Consider the following 22,027-nt stretch of genomic DNA (forward strand, 5'->3'; position numbering starts at 1 on the left):
GTTGAGTTTACTTGTGTGTTGGTGTAATATCAATTCAGTTGGGACTTTCTTACTGTTTTAAAATGATTAATTAGGGGGCAGAGCCAAGATGGCGGCTGAAAAGCAGGGACTAGTGTGAGCTCCCCGCCGAGTCCCTCCACAAACCTATGAAAAATGGCTCTGAACCAATTCTAGAACTGCATAACCCACAAAAGAGCAGAGGGAAGCAGGGCTCCAGCCCAGGACAGCCTGGATGGTCTCTGGGTGAGGTTTATCCCGTATGGAGCTGGGAGCAGAGCAGATCCCAGCGTGAGCCTCGCCAGGACCAACCAGACCAGGAGCCGGGCAGAGCGTGCCCTAGCGCCGTGAATCAGTGAGCTGCAGCAGTTACCAGACTTCTCAACCCACAAACACCAAAGACAACAGAGAAGGTTAGTGGGAAAAGCTTCGGGAGTGGAAGGAGTTCAAGGTTTGGCTACCGCCCCAGGGGCAGCGGAGGTGGGGCAGCTACAGAAGCACAGCTGCAGTTGCTTCCGGCCCCAGACCCACCTGGCAGAGCTGGCACATCCCCCCAAGCTTGGAACATAGAACTCTTTAGTCTACAAGCAGTCATACCCTGCTGAAAAACTCAAGGGTCAAGTTAGTTGGTTGCAAATATGGCCAGGCAGCGAAAACTCACCCAGATTCAGTCTCAGACTTTGGAATCTTACTTTGGTGACAAAGAAGACCAAAACATACAGCCAGAAGAAGTCAACAAAGCCAGACAGCCTACAACAAAAGCCTCCAAGAAAAACATGAACTGGTCTCAGGCCATGGAAGAGCTCAAAAAGGATTTGGAAAAGCAAGTTAGAGAAGTAGAGGAAAAATTGGGAAGAGAAATGAGAAGGATGCGAGAAAACCATGAAAAACAAGTCAATGACTTGCTAAAGGAGACCCAAAAAAATGCTGAAAAATACACTGAAGAAAACAACACCTTAAAAAATAGACTAACTCAAATGGCAAAAGAGCTCCAAAAAGCCAATGAGGAGAAGAATGTCTTGAAAGGCAGAATTAGCCAAATGGAAAAGGAGATCCAAAAGACCACTGAAGAAAATACTACCTTCAAAATTAGATTGGAGTGAGTGGAAGCTAGTGACTTGATGAGAAATCAAGATATTATAAAACAGAACCAAAGGAATGAAAAAATGGAAGACATTGTAAAATATCTCATTGGAAAATGATTAATTAAATGTCTTTGAGTCTTACTAGGTGCTAAACCTCAGGCCCAAACCCCAATTAGGTGCTAAACCTATGTGGGTGTGACTTGGTAATCAAGGTGGGGCCCCAGGTAGGGCTAACTAAGGGAGGGTCTAGTTTACACATGAGTTTGAGTGATAGGTTTGGGACATCAGAGGCTCTTAGACCACGTGGGTTTAAGTCGCCTCTTTGTGACAATTTTAGGTCACGTGGGTGAATCGCATGTGTGACTCACCCCTGACCCTGAAAAAGATATAAAACCAAGGGTTGGCTTTCTGTTTTTGGAGCTCTTACCCACAGCAGTGGTGGCTCGAGTGACTCTGGGCCAGCCCTCATTATGAGCTCCCAGGCTGAACCTAGATGTTGGTAACTATGGATCTGTATTTGGTCTGTCTGTCGATGTTTGTAATTTGTTTAGGGCTCTCACTCTTGGTGGCATGTGGAGACTCCCGGGCAGCTTGGGCTGGGGAAACAGAGGCTGTCAATCAGGGAAGAGTGTAGAGCTGGCCAGGTTAGAGGGGACTGCTTGGAGAGCTGTAGCTAAGAAGCCCTCCAGCTCGTAAACCCGCATGATGGGACTTTGTTAAACTCTGGAAACTATGTATTGGGAATTGAACCAGTCAAGGTCTGTCTGTCAATGTTTGTACTGTGTTTGTATTTTGCTCTGAAGTTCAGGGTGCTGGTTTTTTCCCCTGAACTAAGTGAATGATGTCAGTATGCTGAATTAAAGTAAGCTTGTCAACCCCTTATCGTTGCTTTCCTTACTAAAGCAGATCAAAAGAACCTGTGATTTTGCGGCATGCTTGTTGTTGTGTTGGTCTTTCACCCCCACAACAGCTGCTAGCTGGATTGTGGAAACAGTTGGGTATAATGATTTCTACTATCCTTTGCTTGATTTATTATGGATGATCCTTTTTTCATTTTGATCCTAATCATTTGATTTTCCACTCTATTAAAAATAATCATGGTTTACCTGTTTTCTTAAAGACTTTATGCTTTTTTTTTTTTTTTACAAATTCATGGAGAAGGGCAGCAATTATTTTTCTCTCAAAATGCTTAGAGAAAGATTTTCGACTGTGGATTATTTTTCTGAATCATCAAAAATTTGGTATTAGGTGCCTTATAGTTATTTTCTTTGAAAATATCATTTGTTCTTTGACCCATGAATTTTTAGTGATTTATTTAAGCTTCTTTTAGTGTTTAATCTTTCAGCAGTCATTTGCTGAATATAATTTTTGTTGCATTGTTATTAGTAATGTATTTTAATTTTATATACTACTACATATATCATGTTTGTAAATATACCATACAATCCTGAAAACATATAGTATATATTCCTGTTTCCATGCAGTAGTGATCAGAGAGCTATCATATTTAACTTTATCTAAAAATTTAAACTTATCTAGAATCCTATTCAGGTCTTCAAAAATAAATTAATATATCTCTGAAATGGGTACATCAATATCCAAAAATATTAAAATTTTTAGTTTCAATTTCTCCACGTAGTTCATTGAGCTTGGAGGTCATGCCATTCAGTGGATATATATTAAATCTAGAAATTCAATGGGGTACTGTATTAGAAGGGCAGAGTTTATAATCTCAAAGAGGATCATAAACACGTCTGAAAGGTTCGGAACCGCCGGATATAAGAAACTCTCAAAGTAGAAGGCAGAAGAATCAAAACATATATTTAGGCTCCACAGTAACCAACCCATGAACCAGCAACCCCATTTTGATATATTGATCAAAAGCTTCCAGGCCCAATAAGTACGCCTTGAAAGAGTAACCAGGAGGCTACAGAGAAGCATGATTGCGTAAAGCAAAATCATGCTTCCCCCTCTATGGTAAAAAGATTACCCACTGGCCTGAAGTCTTTGTTCAGCTTCCTCCCGTAGGTCAGCTCTGCTACTGGCAGCTCCTGCTTCGGCTGTGGCTATAGCAATAGCAGCCTCTGGCTCCAACAGGAGCTGCTTTTAACCATCCGGCTTCTGCGGGGGTGTAAGGTACGCCGGGGAAAGCACAGGTTCTTTCAATCTGCTTAAGCAAGGTGAAGGGGTTGACCGGGAAAGCACAGGTTCTTTCCATCAGCTTAAGCAAGGGAAGCAAGGTGAAGGGGCCGACAAGCTTACTCCAGTCCAAGATACAAACAGCATTCAGTTCAGGGGAAAAAGCCAAACTAGTCAAGGGCACTTGTTGACTAAGTGCTAAGGAGCCCATTTTTGGTTGCCAATACACTCCACCCCTTGTTATAGGATACATAATCTAATCAGCCATGTATCCTAGAACATACATCGTGATCCAATTACAAAGGAAACTAAAACGTATCATTCATTATAAAGCAAAACATATCATTTGGTGACATTCCTAAATATTGGTTTACGATTCAAATGTGATCCACCCCTAGGTCCCAGCAAGATAATCTCTTCAATCAATCATCCCCAAAATAATTATTAATAATTCAAATGTCCACCCCTAAATCCTTGTATCCATTACATACGATCAATAATATCATAATAATAAAACAACATAGCAAAGATAACACAAAATAAGTAAACATAGAACACTATCATCATTCCCACCCCCCTTGAACGATTGGGGCTCAAAATCTTGGGGTGAGGGGTGAAGGTCTCATTTTCTATAGCTTCTTCTTGCTGAAATTGGATGTAGAGATGGCCCTGCCCCCAAAAAGTCCCAGTCCAGAGGTCAGTTCTTGAAAGAGCTGGCAGGAATTCCAAGAATTCTATGTGCTTAGGCAGTCACCAGAAAGTGAAGGGTGCTTAAGCCTAAAGGAAACAAAACTAGCAACAAGGTTAGCCAAAACAAAGGACAAAAAGAGTAGACAAGTATGGACTATTATTCTTCAAATAAAATCATCTCAAGTTTGGTTGAGATTTCAGTTATGCAAAGATCCAACATCAGAGCCAAACTCAGGTGGGAAATGTTTCTTTTCAAAAGGAACATAATGAGGAAGCCAAGAGGATCCCACCCTAGATAGAGACTAAGATTGTCCTCTCAGCCTTTCCCCAGATGTACAAGGAAACACAATGGGAAAATTAAACTAAGAGGATCCCATCCTAGATAGAGACTAGGATTGTCCTCCCAGCCTTTCCCCAAATGTACAAGTTTTCATCCGTTAATCACACAAGGTCACCTTCAGTCTGAGTGGCTTGTGGGCTTGCAGGAGCAGTTCTTATTTCCCTATTTCTCCTGTTATCAAGTCCTCTATACATTCTGTATAATTCATTGGTTGGAATTCCATCTATCATTTCAAAACCTACCCCTGCTCTCAATAGAGCAGTAAACATTTCTTTCCTTGTTACTCTCCTTTGGCGCCAAGTTTGCTGGTTATTCACCCTTCTCTCTCGAGGAGATCTATCCCTTCCCCAGTCACCTAAGTCATGTAACTGTAAAATCTTATTTATCACTGTTGTAAGACGGCTCCCTACTTCTCCAAGTAATAAATTCAAAATTAGTTGTTTATAAGCAGGGGGAGCTGTCCTAATTATTAAATTCCTATGAGGCAGTCCCATTGGATCATTGTAATATTTGTCTGCAGTTCCTATCATAATGGCAGTCTTCATTACCTCCTCCTTTAGTCTCATGATACAATCTCTAAGTGAATACCAGGGTCTGTGCTCAGTGGGCCACATAGAATCAGTAGCATATCTCTTATTGCATCCCACAGCGGCTAATGCCAACAGAGTAGTCCTGCTATCACCATCTCCTTGCTGATGATGTTCCCTAAAAGCTTGTTGAACTAGAGGATCATGGCTGATACCTATGAATCTCATGCAGTCTGTCCTATCTACTGATATTCCACTGGCCCCTTGATCACTGAGTCTTACCATCCAAGATATCAATGGTTCTCCTATTCTTTGGCTGAATCTACTCAAAATATCTGTGACCTCTTGCGGTGAGAAATCTTCCTGAATTTCCCTTGTAACTGAATCTTCACCTCGGGTTTCTGTCTTCCTCCTTTGTATGGGTCGAGCCCTTGTCTGATCATTTAACCATCTCCTATTCTCTGTGTGAGGGACATCCTGAACCCCAGTAGTGTTTTGTGCCTCAGCCCCTAACATTGTCTCATTTTCCCCCCACTCACTTCCTCTGCCACCATGGCTAGGACGAAGCAGGCAGTCAGGCTCTTTCTGGGCTGGGTTGAAATGCACTCTGGGCTTTTTTGGTCTCCTGTTGCTCTTAGCCACATTAATAGAAAAGCTCTCATTTGAGTCAGTTTGGTCTCCTGCTATCTGAGATTCCCCTTCTTCCTGTGGGGTAGGAGTGCCCCCATGTCTTTCACTTAATCTCAATCTTTCGTATACTAGCCGGTAGGCTGATAACACTATCCAGCTTTGCCTAGATAGTGATGCCCCTGACTGAATCCCAACTTCTCGTAAACACTTTTCCAAATCCCTAGGATCTCCTCTCCGTAGCCTTGGTTCCCAGTTTTCACAGGGTCCAGCTTTTTTAGCCAATTCTTTTGCTAGGGAGGAATAAAATGGATCCTCCCATCCTGGGATATTCATCTCTTCCTCTGGAATTGTTCTGCTTCTAAATAGAGATCTTATACCTAGCGATCCCATCCTGGTCGCCAAATGTATTAGGAGGGCAGAGTTTATAATCTCAAAGAGGATCATAAACACGTCTGAAAGGTTCGGAACCGCCGGATATAAGAAACTCTCAAAGTAGAAGGCAGAAGAATCAAAACATATATTTAGGCTCCACAGTAACCAACCCATGAACCAGCAACCCCATTTTGATATATTGATCAAAAGCTTCCAGGCCCAATAAGTACGCCTTGAAAGAGTAACCAGGAGGCTACAGAGAAGCATGATTGCGTAAAGCAAAATCATGCTTCCCCCTCTATGGTAAAAAGATTACCCACTGGCCTGAAGTCTTTGTTCAGCTTCCTCCCGTAGGTCAGCTCTGCTACTGGCAGCTCCTGCTTCGGCTGTGGCTATAGCAATAGCAGCCTCTGGCTCCAACAGGAGCTGCTTTTAACCATCCGGCTTCTGCGGGGGTGTAAGGTACGCCGGGGAAAGCACAGGTTCTTTCAATCTGCTTAAGCAAGGTGAAGGGGTTGACCGGGAAAGCACAGGTTCTTTCCATCAGCTTAAGCAAGGGAAGCAAGGTGAAGGGGCCGACAAGCTTACTCCAGTCCAAGATACAAACAGCATTCAGTTCAGGGGAAAAAGCCAAACTAGTCAAGGGCACTTGTTGACTAAGTGCTAAGGAGCCCATTTTTGGTTGCCAATACAGGTACCTTACCGGCTTCCCTGTTTATCTCTTAACTGAGTCTATTTTCTCTCTTGCCTTGTATTAGAACATGATTGCCAACCCTATCTTTCCCCCTTTTCTCTTGTTCCCCATACCTCTTTTTACAGGACAGGGGAATGGTGTTCAGCACCAGTAGTCAATGCTTGATGCAACACTAATGTGGACAGGTGTTGTGTTAGTTTTATTTCAGAAAGTTGACTAGAAAGGGGCCTAGATAAACTAGAAAGAGAGGCAGGCCATTTGGAATTTTGGTCCTTGACTTCTCCCTGGGGGTAGGACCCAGTAGAATCCTGGTGAGTTTGCTCTTCCCTCCAAAGAAAGAGCGGGGTTGTATCTGTGCTTTCCTCTTTATTGTTTGCAGGGTTCCAGAAGAATCAGGTCCCCTCCAAACCTTGCTTGATGACCTGGATCTGCTCTGATGTGGAGATAATCTGAGCAGCAGACCCAGGACACCTGGATAAGTGGCCTGAAATGGTTAAGGACAAGAGTTATTCGCTGGCTTCCTTTAAGTCCTAGCTAAATCTCACTTTGTACCAGAAGTCTCTCCCAATTCCTGTTCCCCCTTGATGTAAATGCCTGCCTTCTATCTCCTTTGTTTCCCATATCTATAATCTCACCTAGAGGTGTGGCAGCCATCCAGGACCATGGACAGAGGCTAGCCCCATCAGCCACAGGAACAGACCCTTCTCATCTTGCACTTTCTTTGCTATGGAAACAGACTGAAGGATATTCTCCCTCTCTCTCTCTCTCTCTCTCTCTCTCTCTCTCTCTCTCTCTCTCTCTCTCTCTCTCTCTCTCTCTCTCTCTCTCTCTCTCTCTCTCTCTCTCTCTCTCTCTCCTTCTCTCTCTCTCTCTCTTCTTTCTTTCTCTCTCTCTCTCTCCTCTCTCTCTCTCTCTCTCTCTGTCTGTCTCTCTCTCATTCAAGTCTACCTAGTTCCAGCACTATCTTGGCCCATAAAACCCACCCTTCTCTATAGTATATCACCTACCTTCCCTCCTCCACCAAAAAAAGAAGACCCAGTTTGAATGGTCAAGGTTGCTACTATATTATACAAATCCTGTTAGCTGTATTCTATTGGTCTTCCATATAAAGTATTTTTATCAAGTGTAGATGAGTGTTACAAATGTGTTATGTGTGTATCCACATTGGGTATATTTAAATGTGCCTTATAATGATGTATAAATAGATGTTTCTATCTCTTCCTCTGTCCACCCCTTCTCCAAGAGAAATTTTGATTCCTACCAGTCAGGAAATTAGGAGGCTGGAGCTATGAAGCTGTTACTTTGCTATCCTCAGAGATGAGGTACTGGGGTAGAATTATATCTATCTGCCCTTCCTCCTCATCACTAGGCTAGGGGAAACAATATTTAGATTCCAGCTGTGCTCCTGATTGCTATCCCTTTAACAGGGAAGGCATTCTCACCAAATGCCAGTCACTCACACATTATGAAGAGCAAACAAACCTATTTTTCCAAGCTAGTAACAAACAGAAATCTAAAGTTAAGTCGATTATAACATACCAGATAATACACAGTGAGTGGACTCTCCTACTGGAAGAGAGCTATTAAGGCTAAAGCATAAGAGAGAGTCCCCCATCTCAGCCAAGGTGAAGATTCTCCAAAGTCTCTACTGTGGAATGCTGGGAATGGAGATGTGGTCAAGGTACCCATTCTTCTTCATGTTGGCTTCTTCCTGGAGTCCTTCTCTCTTTTCAGGAGCCTCTCCCTGAAGATTGTAGAACCACGTGTGTTTTCTGTCAAACATTCATTAAGCGCCTAATATGTACCTGGAGACTATGCTAAGCTCTGCATGTCCAAAGAAAGATAACAAGGTCCCTGCTCTCAAGAAGCTCACAAGGAGACAACGTGCAAATACCTATGTACAAATCAACTATATAGGGGATAAATTGCAAACAGTAGTGGGAAGACACTGGCATTAAGGGGGATCTGGGAAGGCTTCCTCTAAAAGGTAACATTTTATTGGGGACTTAAAGATAGTCAGGAGCCAGAAGAACTAGGATCCTTCCCTAACCCCACCTCTCCAAGAGACATGGAGCATTGGGTATTCATTTCCCGGCAACTAAGAGAGTCTTATGCAAATGGACCTGAGCCCTGGGTTACCTTCCTAATTGTGTAGCCATGGTCTACTTTGGATTTGGGGCTCCTGCCTTGAGTTCAATCTCCATTGTTCACCCGCTTCTTGGGAATTCCTCTTAACCATTGTTTATGGAAGCCTTCTTGACCCAGCATGCACAATCCCCATTGGAGAAATACAAATTCAGGGAGGGTCAGTTTCTGGATAAAGCCACCAAGGAGCTCAGAAGAACATAGGATTGCCTCAGTGCCCTTCTATTTCTGTAACAATAGTTCTGGAATCCAGAATCCTAGCCCCAGTCAAAGGACACTTAGCAACTGCTCCAGTCCTTCAAGAAAGGAAAGATTGTTGAATCAGAGTTGGAGATCCTGGGTTCAAATCCTGACTGTGCCACTGATCACCTGTGTGTGTATATTTTGGCAGGTCATTGCCTCTCTCTGGGACATCTCTGTTTTCCCTGTTGAGAATGAAGAGGTTGGATAATATGCCTCCTAAGGCCCCTGCAACTCCAGAGGTATGCTTCTGCCTTGGTTCTGGTACTTCTTATCCCAAGACAGCCCTCATACTTTGGAAAGCAACCTATTGCTAGCTCATGCCTGGCCTCACACTCAGGGCTTTGCCCATAAAAGCGTGGACTGAGGAATGAGATGGGCAAGAATTAGAGCCCACGTAGACAGCAATGGGTACTAATGGCCCATGTGAGGACAATTACCTGCTGTCTGGGAGGTGACTGTGTCAAGTTTGGCAGATATCTCTGGCTCCCACCCTCCATTGGATAGTTTATTTCCCCTTAGCCCATTGCTGTTCACCCTCCACCCATAACTGTATTGTTGTGTACCTCTAGGTATACACTTAGAGAGAGGGCAGCTTAAGTCAATGGAAGCCATTGGCTGGGGTATAGAAGAAGCCACAGGGAATCCCAGGTTGAGCTCTTGGAAAAGCCCGATCCAATATGAGGGTCCCCCATGGGTCACTTCCAGCTCTAAGAGGGAGGCTAATGGAGGCCAGGAGTGGCAGAAGTTGGTCCCTCTCCATCTGTGCTTTTTGGCATCTTGGCCTCAAACCAAACTCTCTTCAGATCTGTCTGGGACCTCTTTCCAAGCCTTTGGCCCTCTGAGGGGTGGAGTGGTACAGTGGAAAGAACTGGCCTTTAGAAGCAGAGAAGTTGTTTAGTTCCCAGCTGGGCTGCTTCTGCTGTTTGTCCTTAGGCAAGCCCCTCTTGGCCTCTGTTTTCTCATCTGTGATACGGTGGAGCCAGGGCTAGATGGAATCCAAGGGCCCTCTCACCTCTAAGTACATGATCCTAGGAGTCTTCCAACTGCCATAGCCCTGCTCAGCTTGAGAAGACTCTGACATCCTTACCCAGACAGTCATGAGGAAGCCACCCAACATCTGGGGTGGGGAGGGCACTTCTCGATTTCCCTGGGCAGGATGAGTTGTCCAGGATCTATCACTTTCCCTTGCTACATGGATCTTCCTTCATAGGCCTGTAGTTCTTTGGCATCCCTCTCCTTTTTGTTTATACACAATGTTACAGCCTGTTTGGCCCTGCCAGTCAATCCATAAGCACTTATTAAGCACCTACTGATAGCACTCCAGGCACCGTGCTAAGCACTGGGGATAACAAGGAAGACAGAGACAATCTACATCTTTGGAGAGCTCCTGATCTAATGAGAGAGGGAATATTTACACAGCTTTGTGCAAAGGTCCATGCAGAATAGACAGGTAACACTTATGGGAGGGAAAGTATTAGAGGGAAGCGGGGCTATAGAGCTTTCCTGGGGAACATGGGGTCTTGGCTGAGACTTGGAGGAAGCCAGGAGGTAGAGGTGGGGAGGAAAGTATTCTGGGCATTGGAACAGCTGGGGAAAATGCCTGCAGCTGGAGATGAGCCAGGAAGCCTGGAAAGGTAGGAAGGAGCCAGGTTACGGAGGTGATACAGAGCCATTGGCGTTGATGGAGCCGGGGAGTGATGCAGTCAGATGTGCACTTTAGGAAAATCATTTTGGTGGCTGAATGGAGGATGGACTGGAGTAGGGAGAGACAAGGCAGGCAGACCCCGAACCCATCCCCCAGCAGCAACTGTGACAATAATCCAGGGCTGAAGCCCTACATCATGGTGGCGGCCACAGCAGAGGAGAGAAGCAGGTGTATTCAAGAGACGTTACAGAGGTGAAATTCCCAGGTCTTGACAACAGCTTAGATATGGAAGGTGAGAGAGGGGGTGAGGAATCCAGGTGACTCCTAGGTTGTGAGTCTTAAAGACTGGGAGGGCAGCGATGCCCTCAACAGTAGTAGGGAAAGTATGTGTGTGTGTGTGTGTGTGTGTGTGTGTGTGTGTGTAGGGGGGGCAGGTTAGGAGGAAAGATAATGAGTTCTGTTTCAGGTAGGTTGAATTTAAGGCATCTATAGGACATCCAGGTCAAGATGGGTAATAGGCAGTTGTAGAGGGAAACCTAGAGGTCAGCAGAGAGGTTAGGGCTGGAGAAGTAAATCTGAGAATCATCAGCATAGAGGGAGAAAGGAAGGGAGCCCAGGACAGAGCCCTGTGGCACCCGCCCTGGTGGCAGGCATGACCTGGATGAGGATTCTGCAAAGGAAACTGAGGAGTAGCAGCCAGATAGGTAGGAGAAAAACCAGAAGGGGGCATCCCAAAAACCTAGGGAGAAGAGTCTCAAGGAAGAGAGAGTGACTGACAGTGTCCAAGGCTGTGGAAAAGGAGCACTGAGTAGAACCCCCCACTCACTGTGTGCCAGATGTTGTATGAAGTACAGGGCTACATGTATAACCACAAAGGAGACTGTTTGGCTTCAGGAAGGAGACAGAGATGGAGGGGGTGCCTTAGGGAAGGAGTGCTGAAGGGAGTGGGTGCTCTGGGCAGAGGCTGGCTACTTCATCTCCTCCCCCATTAGACAGTTGGGGAAACAGGGACCTGCCCAAGGACACACAAGGACTGAGTCAGAAGTAGAACTGGAACTCAAAAATCTTCTAACCAAGGAAGACTGGACAGAATGCAAGGGCGCTGGCCAAGAGCTCCTGGCTGGCTCCATTCTATCCCGCAGTCATCTTTGTCCATTATTCTCTGTGCAATGTTGCCACCCTGTGGCCATAGGTTGCATTGCACCCTCACTAAGTTTCACAACGCCCTAGTCAACAGATGGATTCCTTCCATGGGATTGTCGGGGAGCAGAGGGTCCTGCTGGGGCGCCACACTGAGCCCCTTTACTGGCTAACATATGTCTCAGTGGCCCCATCACACACTGGGCCAGCAGGTCTGCCTGCCTCCGGTCTCTCCCCGCTCCAGGTCACCTCTCCACAGATGCCAAATTGACCTTTCGAAAGCTCAGGTCTGACCCTGCCACCACTTGCTTCAATGAACTAGTGACTCCTGATGACCTTCGGGATAAAATATCAAATAATAATAATGATAATTATTAATATAGCTCCTACTATGTGCTAGGCACTGCCCTAACTGCTTTCCAAGTATTGTCTCATTTGATCCTCATCACCCCCCCCACCCTGAGGTTCTTCCCACTTTACAGAGGAGAAAACTGAGGCAAAAGGCAGTTAAGTGACTTGCCCAGGATCACACAGCTAGTGAGTGTCAGGCTGGATTTAAATTCTGGTCTTCCTGACTCTAAGCTCAACAGAAGGGTCTCTTTGGCTTTGAAAGCTCTTTCTTTTCTTGCCCCTTCCCACATTTCTAGCCTTATTCCCATATTCTCCCCACTCCATATTCTCTGATGCAGCGACAATGTCCTCCTTGCTCTTCATTGTACATGACACTCTGTCTCCTGACTCCTGACCTTTGCACTGGCTGTGCCTCATGCCTAGAATGCCCTCTCTCATCATCTCCTCCTCCTGGATTCTCTGGCCCCTTCAAGTCCCAGGCAAAATCCTACCTTCTGCAAGAAGCCTGTCCCATTCTCCTCAACACTAGCATCTCTTTTCTGAGATGACACCTAATTCATCCTGTATGTATCTTCTTTATCAGACACAGTGGTTAGTATATTAGAGCAGGGACTGGTTTTTGTCTTTCTTTATTTCTCTAGAGTTTAGCACAGTGCCTGGCACATAGTGGAGACAACAACAAGCATTTATCATGTGCCCACTACGCACTAGGCTCAATGCTTTATACGTATTATCTCATTTTATTTAATTATATTTATTTATTAAGTATGCATTCCAGAAATGCTAGTCGACTTACATTTTCCCCCAGAGCAATGAGAGGTTAAGTAATTTGCCCAGGTTGCTATAGCCAGTTATGTTTCAGAGGCAGGACTTCATCTGAGTCTTCCTCTATCCGGGGCCAGCTCTCTTTTCCCTACATTAGATGTCTGGTTTTATAGTAAAAAATAACTCTTAAAACATAATAATAAACAATTTGATGGCAGGGGATGTAGCAGCTATGTGTGGACATACCAGATAGACAGTGTAGACAGAGGCAATCTCAAAGGAAAAGTAAGGGCAGTGGGAAGGGAAAGTGAGGAAAGGCAGAAGGGCTGACCAGTCAAAGCCTCCTGCAGGCGGCATTTATTCGACCTTTTTAGTAAATGCTTTTTCTAAAAGCTAATGGAATCAACTGGCTGATGTTGGGGGAGCCATATGGATAGGGGCTCAGGAAGCACGGTCCCAGAAGCCCTAACCCCTCTTGGTTGCCCTTAGAACTCTGAGGATAAGTGTTGAAGTGACCTTTTATCATCTCGTGTGCTCTATTTTATGGATTTAAAGACGTGGTTCTGAAGGGGGCTCACAGACTTCACCACACTGCTGAGGAGGTCCATGACTCCAAAAGGTCAAGAATTCCTGTCTTAGAGGGTCAGTTGCTAAGCAAATCATACCAATCGTCATGTCTTCTGATTACTCTTATTAAGGGAGGCGTCAAATGTTTAAAGGTTTTCTCCATGAGGGTGTTTGTACTGAAATCCATCAAGGCAGTGTCATGCTCAAATGGAAGAGAGGATCTTTGGAGAGGACTCCCCAAGCCCAGCCCACCCGATGCCCCATCTGTAAATAACATAGTGCTGGTTATGTCAAACCCTGGAGTTCTGCAGAGTCTCTGAAATAAGATCCATCATCCCTCAAGGCAGCATGGCCTAACCATCCAGCAGTAGGGGAGATGGAGGAAGCAGGGAGGAGTTGATGCCAAATACCTCTCGTATACATTGATGATAGTACCTGCCAAGTGCTATTACCACCAGGAGGCAAATGAAGCAGGAGTGAGGCATGTCTGTGACACTTCATGGTACCTGTACAATGTTTAGAGACCAGACCTGGCCTGGCACTCTGGATGGACCCCCTAAGTGGGTCTAGGGGAGAGACACATGGAGAAGAGTGAATCACCATGAAGAGGTCTGAAGGTCCCCCAGTTCAAGGCACCAGCCTCGTCTGGGGACTGTGAGGTTCATGGTTTGCCAAAGAGAGAGCTGAACTTTGATGTGCGAAGAGGTCCAAGGTCCTCCTGATTCTCACACTGAATGGGTGTGTGATTTGGGCCAAGTGACCTGATCTCTCTGGCCTGTTTTCTTACCTAGAGAATTAAGGAGTTGGATATGATGGCCTCTAACAACCTTTCTAGTTGTAAATCTGTGATCCATAACCCCTAAGGTAAATCATGTAAATATGTATGATTGCTATTACTAAATATTTCCCCCTCTTGAATGTTTATCTTGCCAAATATTTCAATGAGAAAGGCTAAGCCATAGCATAGCAAAGTCCCATATTTGAGGTTAATAGCTAAAGCTGGAGCTCAGTCTTTACCACTTTTCTGAAGCTAATGCTCCATTTCCAAATTTCCTGCCTCAGTTTCCCCACTGTTCCTCCTCAAGCTGGAGACTGCACATTCCTGAATCTTTTCTTTCCTTGGGCTCTCGATCATGCTTCACCAAGCATTTGGGGCAAGATCCTCCAAGTCTGATGGGAGTGGGATGGGTGTGTTTTGTAAAAAGTGGATTGTCAGGGAAAATGAACAAAGGCCAGGCAGTCCCCTCATGTTAAACATTTAATAGTGCAATCATTGGCTATGTTCTGTACAGTCTTCATAGCAAGTTATAAACCTTTTCCTTGTTCATTTACTTCCACGGTAATCATGAAAAGCTTTATTTACAATAAAGAAAAAAACAACACAAATATGTTGAGTTGAGGTATAAAACCCAAAGACTGTCTGATGCATAAATACAAGTCTATTTTAAATAATACTCCATCATGCGTTACCTGTGTTACTCAATGGGACGGTATGTTCAACATACAATCTTCCATGGAAGAAGTCTGAGACGGAATCTACAAGATCTAGGTATTCACAAGGAGCACGTGTTCAAGAACCCTGACGGCACGTTGTGGCTGAATCTGATCTGCTCCCCCCCCCCACACACACACGCACATCCACGCACACACACAGTGTCTTCATTAAGAAGAGCTTCTGAAGTAACACTGACAATGGTAACTGAGGTGCACAATCAGCCAAGGACAAGCCTTCCTGACCATGCTCACTTACAAGTAGTCCGTAACTGACTGGGACAAAAGAGGGATCCAAGAACACAGGGCTGGTGGAGATGGATCCCATCATGACATGGGCACCTGCAGGAAGAGCTCTTGGCCAAAAGAGCTCTTTGGAATCATGGCCCGAGTAAGGAAACCCAAGAACAGAAAATGGTGGTGCACCCAGGAGGGCTCGACCAGAAAGGACTCCAGCATCTCATGGTGCCTTGGGTTTGCACACACTTCTTTAGGAGACCTGGGGCTCCCCACTCCTTCAACATTTTCTGCCCTGGACATTAATACAGAATGGACTTGAGTCACAGTGAGAAGCTTTTGCTTTCTGATAGAAATCATCTGAAAGTGTGGCCCTCATTCTGATTCTAGCTTTGGCACTAGCACATTCTTCATCCTTACCCTGACCTCTGCCCTTTAAACAAACAAAAAATACCCCTGTTGCTGGATTCTAATTTTCCTGCCTTAAAACCAACTAGGAATGAGATAGGACCTTCAGTGTGGGATCATCTACGGTGAGAACAGATTCACTGCAATGCGGAGATGGGACCCTCCAAATGGAGCTCCTAACCAATATGGATGAAAGGGGGTCCACTCAAGCTGGACTCTCACACACTGGCTCCCCTAAAGACAAAGGGAGGAAATAGAGAAGTTTGCTGGCCTTCCCTGATGCATGAGAGTTACTCCTCATCCCAGTGGTTCTGCCTGCCAGCCTCTCAGAGCCCACTCCCTGCACCTGCTCTGCATTCAGTCATGGACACTCACTCATACACACATCTCTCTATGGAAACTCATTTTTCATTGCTGGCGTTGGAGAGAAACGCCCCCATCCAAACACCACCTCCTGTGACAGCTCTGCCCTTCCTCCAGCCTGGGGCCAGTCGAGGGCAACAGCCCAGGAGACAGGAGTCTCTTCATCTCATCCCCCAAGAGTCCTGCTTCTCAGAAGCAATCTCAACACAGTACAGCAGATGTTATTCCATGGGGCCATGCATTTTCCAGTCAAGATCAGCTCTTGTGATGTATCTATTGTGTGATCACTGCCCAGCTGGACTCCTGGTTTGTGGTTTGATCCATCCTACCCATGCTTGGCCCATGAAACAAAACCCACAGTGGTCCTGGGCCAGATGCAGAGTCTCGGCCTGTGGTGGGTCTGTTGTCACCTGGATTTCCCATCTTTGGGATCCAAGCTTGGACGACTGAAAGAATCTCGGATCTTCACCACCTCAGCTACACACAAATGCCCAAATGCCTTAGTGTACCATTCTGGTATGTGGCCCCTAAAGTGGAAGGAGAAAATTAGTCACTAGCTGGGTGGGACAATGCTGAAGAGAGGTGACAGTTCTTCGAGAAGTCTGGATTCATTTCCAACACACAAAACATTAGGACATTTTATTATTTTCATGATTCTAAACTGACCATGGCAGTCTAGTATACATCAGGCACTTAACTGAGAATCACAGAATTTGAGAGCTGGAAGGGAGCTCAGCAGTCTCTAGGTTGAGCCATACAGGAAGGAATCCCCACAAAAAACATCCCTGACAACTGGTCATCCAGCCTTTTCTCAGTGCCCTCCATGGAACGGGGAGCCCAGCACCTCCCAAGATAGCCTCTTCCCCTTGGGGACAGCTCCTGTGACCTCAAGCCTAAATGTGCCTCTGAAATCTGTCTTTGTTGCACCTGGTTCTGCTCTCTGGGGTCAGACAGAATGAGTCTTCTGTCTTCTTGAAGATGAAGTCCCCTGAAGCTTTTCTCTCCAGTCTAAACACATGACGTTGTAATATTGTCCTGTTCGGTCTCCCCACCTCCATCCAGTCTGTCTCCTCTTTAATCTGCCCTCCACATAGCTGCCAAAGCTTCACTCCTAAATGAGGCACGGGTCTTGCCAGTGCTCCATCTTTCCCTTGAGTCTCCCAGAAGAACCCTGGTGCTGAAAGCCCTACCCAGTCTGTCTCCAGCCTGCCCTGTCAGGCACATGTCACTCCTCACTTTTGAGCTCTCTTGGGTCCAGCCACAGTAGCCTGCTCACTATTCCTTGCCCAGGACAGTCTATCCCACCTCTGCCCTTGCATAGGCTGTCTCTGTGCCTGGAATGCACTCCCTCCTCATAGCCACATCTTAGAACCCCGAGCTTCCATCAAAGTTCTGCTCAAGCGTGACCACCTCCTACTTGAGACCTTTCCTGATGCCTCCCTCCCACCCTGAAATTCCTCCGTATTTAGTTACAAGTAAGCAAAATGATTCTGTCACATCTGCTTCTTCTGTTGGTTCATTTTTACATCCCCAGTGCCTCGCCCAGAATCTATGTAGAGAAGGTGCTTGTTTACAAATGCTTGTTGATCGACTACCTGCTATGGTCTACAGTTCCTTTCCCAGCCCGGCTACCAGGGCACTCCTCACTTGTCAAAGGTGCTGTCCACATCAGCCTCCCTGGGTCTAGGTTTCCTCACCCAGAATGAGGGGGTTGGCCTCATAATCTCTAAGGTTCCTTCTTCCTCTAAGTCTATGAGTCTAGGAGACTACCACTTCTCTGGGCTTCAATTTCTTCCTCTGTATAAAAATCTAGGGGGTTGGCCTCAATGATCTCTGAGGTCTAAGTCTATGGTTCTGTGACTTCCTGGCCTCAGTTTCTCACTTTGTAAAGTGAGGGAGTTGGCTTTGGTTACCTCTCCGAGCCCTTCCAGCTCAATGTCTCTGATCCTATTACCTCCCTGGGCCCCAGCTGAGGTCTGGGGAGGTCTACTGGGACCTTTCTTACAAAGATAATGCTTCTGGCAGTGTGGACTGTGATCAGTGGGGATTAGCCCCCAGTCAGGGGAGGATGAGATCCTAGGAAGGCTTTCCATTGCTTTAGAGCAGACAGGGTTGTGAGCACAGAAATCTTGTTCCTAAGATGCCGCTGCCCTGGGGACATTGCTCAGGCCCTTAGAGCTCCCTAGTGAAAGGCAGGTGCTCAAGGGCTGAACAGAGAACATAGGTCTTCTGCCTTCATGATCCATAAGCCTCCATCATCCCCAATGGAAGTCAGAGGGGGGAGGTCAAGGCACTCTGCATCATGTCCCCTCCTAGCATCAAACCCAGGTCTAGCCTGACCTCTGCCTCCCCCACCCCAAGACCCAGGGCACAGGTACATACCTCAGATCACTCCGGCACATATAGGTGAGCTTGGATCTCCCAGCCCCACAGGGCTCAACCAGGTATCGGGCCAAGAGCACGTTCACCCTTACCCCAATCACAGGGGTCTGGGCGTGATCCACGGAGGTGAGCAAGAGCATGCAGGCCCCCCTAGGTAAGTTGGTCCTCCATGTTCTGTGGAGACAGAGACTTGGAACCTAAGAATGGTGATTACAACAGCCACCATCCCTGGCTCACTTTCAGGGGCTGTAAAGCATTGTAGGCGTTGGGGCCCCAGAGCTTTTCCAGTTCTTTTACAAATGTGAAAGCTGTGGTTTGCAGAGCTGGAGTGAGTGCTCATGGTCCTACAGGCAAGAGTGTCACAGGTAGGATTTCTGACTCCCAGCCCATGGTTCTATGAGCAGCAGCACGCTGCTGAGGCTGGGACCCTGCCAGTGATGATGGTTCAGCACCCCAGCTTCCTCCTAGTCTCAAAGGATGGTCTTCACTAAACCAATGGTGCCATCCATAGACCCATGAGCTATTGTCACACGCCATGGCTTGGGGGACACTTGTGGGCCCACACGCTCTCCTTGGTTTGCCTCCTGCTGGCTCCCCACCTGCCCTCATCCCACACATCCAATCAGCTGCCACCCCTGGGCACTTCCTTCTCCCCCATCTCTCCCCACTTACCCAGACACCGGCCTGGAGTAGGCCCTCCACTCTCACCCAGACGATCACTGCTGCCTCCTCCCAGGTCCCCTCCCTACCCCCCAGTTCATCTTCCATACTGTTGCCAAATGGATTTTTCCCTTAAAACAGATCTGAAGCACTCAATAAATTCTAGTGGTTCCCTATTGCCTCTACAATCAAATGTAAAATCTTCTGGCTTCTCAAGGCCTTTCCTGGAGCTCTCCCACCTTTCTAGGCTTCTTTTGCCTTATTGGCCTCATCTACTCTGATCTGGTGACATTAGCCATCTTCCTGTTCTGTGTGCAAGATATGCTATTTCCCCACTAGACACTCTGCCCTGGCTGTGTCCATCCCGGGGATGCCCTCCCTTCTCAGAGCTGGCATCTGCCTACCTTGGCTTCCTTCAAATCTCACCTACCACAAGAAGTTTTTCCTGCCCCTCCTCAAAGGGTCTGTGTTTCTTTCCTTTTATAGTCTCTATAGGACAGAGATTAGGGCTGGACCTGTGGGGTTTCTGCTATACGGAACTCCCAGATTCTCCCTCCAGCAAAGTATCTTCTCTGCACCTTAGAGTCTTTTTTTAATTAAGATTTTTTATTTTTAGTTCACAACACTCAGCTCCACATGATCCCAAATTCCAGATTTTCTTCCCTCTCCCTGCTCCCTCCCTAAGATGGCATGGAATCCGATATATCCTCCACATATAACTTCACATTGAGCTCATTTACACAATGGTCAAGTTGTAAAGAAGAATTATGACCAATGGAGCACCTTAGAGTCTTCTGGTGTTGCCTGGAGCACTAAGAGGCTAAGTGGTCACATCAGAGGAGGTGTCAGAGGCAGGGCTCGAACTCAGTGTCTTCCTGGCTCCCGCTCCTACATCAAACTGCCTTTTAGGCAATTAGAGTCTGTACTCTCTACACTGTCTATTTTTGTGTGGATGCTTCCTCCCCCAGAGAGTGACCTTCTTGAAGGCAGGGAGTGCCTCATTTGGAGCTTTTTATTCCCAGCACGTACATAGTAGATGTTTAATTGATGTTTATTGATTCATTGACCTTTCCTGTGCATGTCCTGAGACTCGACTCTGAACAGGAGAAGCCATTGCTGCTGTGGCCACCAGGGGGTGCCCTTACCTGAGCACAACATGGTCCCTGGCAGGATGGGGCACCATACTACTCCGGACAAACTGGTAGATTTCGGTCTGGCTGTCCAGGACTTCAAGCACTTTGGCATCCAAGAGGTCTGGATCCCAAATGTGCTGTTCCTTCAGAAGTCGGTTTAAAACATCCTCGGCTTTGGCAGGGACTTCAATCGTTGACTTCCACAGTCGGAGTGGGGGTCCTTCACTCACCTAAACAAAGCACAAACCTACTTGTCACTGCTGGGGACCCTCAGTTTCAGCCAAAGGCAAATTCCAAAGGCAACAGAATGGCAGGTCTGGAAGTAAGGCAGTGAGTGCACTCAGACCCTCAGATCCTCTTCCCCCACAAAGATGTAAACTTGGGAAGCTCATGGTTCATTAGTTTTCCCATAGGAGGTAAGGAGAGAATCTGAGTTAGTTTCTACCTGGTAAAGGAAGGTTTCAGTGGGGAAGTGGCTAGAAGTTATGGGAAGAAATTCAGTCCTTGGATGGTCTCTAGCACTGGATAGAACAGAAAACAATTAAGGAATTAGAGTTGCCAGCTAGTTGGTATAATGGAGTTAGAAAGATATGGATTGATATGGAGCTAGAAAGACCTGAGTTGGAGTCCTACCTCGGCCACTAACTGGTTGTACAACCCCAAGCAAGTCTATCTATTATCATCCCTCAACTTCAGTTCCGATAAAATGAGGATAAGCATGGTGCCCACCTACAAGGATTGTGGGAACCAAAGGGGTGAGCTTCAAAGTGTATTATAACCTTGAGAGAGCCAGATTAATGTCAGCTACACCCATGTACTGAAAAATACATCTTGATGTTGAAACGGAATGGATGGGATTTCTAACTTTGAGTCAACATAATCTTTGACTTATGATATTAATTCTAGGATAGGATTAATTGAAAGGAACCTTAAGAGATGAGGAAATCCAAATGTCTTATTTTATTAGGTGAGGAAAGCAAGCCCCAGGTTCTTCTGTCTTGCTCATAGTTAACACTGGGAGAAACAGCAAGCCCAGTAGAAGCCCAATATTTGAACCTGGGTCTCCTGCTTCTGCTATTCTGGTGCCCAGCTCAAGAATAAGATGGACCAATAGGAAGTTATGATTGGAGATAAAGAAGTTTGGGATTCTTGAACATGGAAGTGAAACCCTTGGGGGATGGTGGGATTAAAAGTGTGGCCGAGGTGGAGTGGAGGAGTCAACCAGGGGACAGACTGCTGGACCAGGAGGCCAGGGAACATCAACACTATGTCAAAGTCCCCCAGGATGAGGGCAGGAGCTGGGAGTGGAGAGACTGGGAAACCAATTCTGTGATAATGAAGTCCTCCAGTCAGTCAATAAATCAACAAGCATTGATTAAGCACATATAATACTTATATTAAGATGCAAAGACTCCCTGCCCTCAAGGTGTTCACATTCCAAGGGGGGGAGGCAATGCATAATTAACTAGGTGATACAAAATATGTACACAGTAGATGAGTGGGGAAAACTAGCAGCTAGCTGGAGGAACCCTCAGCAAAGGTTCTGAGCTGAGCTGAGCCAGGAAGGAAGGAGTGAGGATAAGAGCCCCAGGCTGCAAAGAGATCTGGGCAGCCTGGGGGAACAGCCGGGTATGCGATGGCAGAAGAGAAAGTTCCAAGAGGCTAGCAGAGATAGACTTTGAGAGAGAGAGAAAGAGAGAGAGAGAGAGAGGGTCTGTATTTATGTGTGTCCATCAATCTGTCTGTCCTGATGCAGGCAGGTGGAGTGTGAGAAGACTGGAAGGACAGAAAGATGCCAGGTTATTTATGAAAGGCTTCAAATGACAAAGGGGATTTTATATTTGATGCCAGAATTATCAGGAGCCACAGGAGATCGCTGGGGGTGGGGGGTGGGGGCAGAGATCAGAATACTTTAGACATATCACTTTGGCAGCAGAGTGGAGGCTGGGCTGGAGTGAAGAGAAGAGCAGGACCAAGAATGACTCAGGGCCAGGAGACATTGCCATGAGGAGACATCTGAAAG

The 22,027-nt window shown here is 46.3% G+C and overlaps 1 protein-coding gene across 2 annotated transcripts in view; it reads right to left on the bottom strand.

The window, feature by feature from the left end:
- Nucleotides 1-14,575: 14,575 nt before the first annotated feature.
- Nucleotides 14,576-22,027, bottom strand: part of DLC1 (DLC1 Rho GTPase activating protein) — a 208,300-nt gene continuing 200,848 nt past the window's right edge. For both annotated transcript variants that reach the window (XM_036764164.1, XM_036764166.1), the window contains 3 exons: nucleotides 20,017-20,234; nucleotides 18,212-18,385; nucleotides 14,576-16,356 (listed from right to left, as the gene is read on the bottom strand). In XM_036764164.1, the coding sequence (XP_036620059.1) occupies nucleotides 16,236-16,356; nucleotides 18,212-18,385; nucleotides 20,017-20,234 (513 nt within the window). In that variant the 3' untranslated portion in view covers nucleotides 14,576-16,235. The remainder of the gene's footprint in view (nucleotides 16,357-18,211; nucleotides 18,386-20,016; nucleotides 20,235-22,027) is intronic.

Source organism: Trichosurus vulpecula, chromosome 6 (assembly GCF_011100635.1).
Source record: "Trichosurus vulpecula isolate mTriVul1 chromosome 6, mTriVul1.pri, whole genome shotgun sequence".
Classification (NCBI taxonomy): domain Eukaryota; kingdom Metazoa; phylum Chordata; class Mammalia; order Diprotodontia; family Phalangeridae; genus Trichosurus; species Trichosurus vulpecula.